Source organism: Zerene cesonia, chromosome 14, assembly GCF_012273895.1.
Source record: "Zerene cesonia ecotype Mississippi chromosome 14, Zerene_cesonia_1.1, whole genome shotgun sequence".
NCBI classification, from domain to species: Eukaryota; Metazoa; Arthropoda; class Insecta; order Lepidoptera; family Pieridae; genus Zerene; species Zerene cesonia.
In genome coordinates this window covers 6160065-6162433 of record NC_052115.1, presented here as the reverse complement: position 1 = coordinate 6162433, position 2369 = coordinate 6160065, and the positions used below count along the sequence as shown (strand labels likewise).

General features: G+C 34.9%; 1 protein-coding gene across 1 annotated transcript in view; it reads left to right on the top strand.

The window, feature by feature from the left end:
* Positions 1-2369, top strand: part of LOC119831931 (cartilage oligomeric matrix protein) — a 25490-nt gene that overhangs the window by 17118 nt on the left and 6003 nt on the right. Inside the window, exons 9-11 of the mRNA XM_038355501.1 lie at positions 405-524; positions 786-974; positions 2249-2367. Of these exons, the coding sequence (XP_038211429.1) occupies positions 405-524; positions 786-974; positions 2249-2367 (428 nt within the window). The remainder of the gene's footprint in view (positions 1-404; positions 525-785; positions 975-2248; positions 2368-2369) is intronic.

Below are 2369 nucleotides of genomic sequence, written 5' to 3'. Positions count from 1 at the left end.
TGACAGATTCGAAATTCAAATGTAATATTTTTTTATAATTAAGTGTAACAGTATTTATGGCCAGACTAAGTAGACTGCTTTTCCATGGCTGAGAGATACCACTTCTTCTATTTATTCAACTTCACGCAACAGAGGGAATTGAAAGATACTCGTAAATTATTTTGACATATATGAAATATTAGCTGCGCCCCGCGGTTTCACCCGCGTTAGTCCATATCCCGTAGGAATATCAGAATAAAAAGTTGCCTATATGTTATTCCAGTTGTCCAGCTGTCTACGTACCAAATTTTATTGCAATCGGTTCAGTACTTAATACACACACATCCTTACAGACTTCCACATTTATAATATTAGTAATTATTAAGTATTATCTTTGCTTTGTCTATATTATTTATTATTTACAGGTGTACAATGTCAAGATCTCCCTGATGGAAGTTACCGTTGTGGCTCATGTCCTGCTGGTTTCACTGGGAATGGGGAAGAGTGCATAAGAGTGTCATGCAGACAGATATCTTGTTTCCAAGGTCTTGTTTATTATAATTGAATTTCCCTTGCATTGAATGTAAACTGTAATGATATGTAAAAGTGTAAAACAGGAACACTCAGTAAAATGGCAGTATATTCAGTATTCCCAATCTAAGAGGCATTATGCCTGTCGTGTTAGCCAACTAATTGGTATAGCAGTGGGAGGCGTTGTTAGGTACAAACAGCTGTCACGTTAGCTTTTTACGTTTTGTTTGCTTTTAATAAAACATTTCTGCATTATAAGAAAATATTTATTTTAGGTGTGGAATGCCAAGAGACATCCTCTGGTCCAAGATGTGGATCCTGTCCCACTGGGTATTTAGGTGATGGGCAAAGGTGTCAGCACATCTGCGAGTCCAGAAGACCTTGTGGTGACAGGCGATGCACTCCGACATCTTCTAGTCCTTTCTATGAGTGTGAAGGCTGCCCGAAAGGCTACGAATGGAATGGTGAGTGCTTTTCTATAAGTTTAGCGATCAAGTATTTCTTGTGCAATGAATCACCAATGTTTGCGATTAATCTTTTTACATTTTACCGAATTGTAAGTCATAATTAAAAAAAGGTGAAAGGAGATCTTTATTTCTTTTCTAGGAAACAATAAAATATGGTATAAATATCATAAGAAAAAATTAATGTTAAAAAAAAATTAGGAAACAGAGACAGATGTAAAAAAAGGAAAAATCTTGGCCCATAATGACTTACTGAGAATCAGGAGCCATTTTGCACCATATCCTTTATAGGTCGTCGATATTTTTTCAAAAACAATTTATGCTATTTTAGTATATTCTTGTGTTTGGTTTTTACGCGAGTATATACCCGACATTTTGAACACTTTTCAGCGAGCGTGAATATAATGAATAAATCGCGTTTCAAATCCGTTAAAAAGTCTTTAATTTCTTATTGTATTTTGTTCTCGGTCTACATTTACTTCTAGACTTCAAATACTATAAATTTATATATAGCAAAGTCTAGTCACTCTAGTTTGTAGCTCTTTTATGTATCAATTCTGAAATTCGGTCATACCTTCAATAGTCACTGTCTAATTTTCATTATAAACTTCCATTGACCTATATACCCATTCTATAAAGTACGAGAGCACCAAGGGTTTAATTTAGTTAAATAATTTGAAACTGGAAGTTTATTATTCTGAGAAATTTGGCGAAGCTAGGCTTAAACTAAGTTATTAGGTAATGAAACATAGCCCGCACGTATTGCTCTAGTAGTCTGTTCAACAGCAGATTACAAGAATCTTAGAGTCGAATTGTCAGTGAGGCAACATAGGATAGAGAGAATTAGCTGGAACCTGCGGCGTCATTCGTGTGGTACGTGGGTAAATATTAGTCCATGTGCTAATTCAGACTCTACCTAATTAAGCTCTACCAAATTATCTACAGATCCGATCAGTTGTTGTTGAGTATAAAAAATTAGGTTGATGTATACATACATGATAGTAACAAAGATGTATGTTTTCACTGTCACTTTGAATTTTCTTACATAATTTGGATTGTGTTCTACTAGCTTTGAAATAAAGAATGTTCCAACCTTACCGGGTAATTAATACTTTGAATTTGAAGACATACCTTATTTGAACGTTAATATATGAATTAGGGGTAGATATAAATTGATTCCTGATTTTTTTTTATTACAATACTATTAATGGTACTTATAAATTATTATTATTTATAAGTAAGTTTATGGAAAACTTTATGTCAAATTATTTTAGGGTACACCTGCGTCGACATGGACGAATGCGATCTGATACGTCCTTGCGACGAAATGGTCTCTTGCCGTAACGTGGACGGTGGCTTCATATGTGGGGCTTGTCCTCCCGGTTTCGAGGGGAG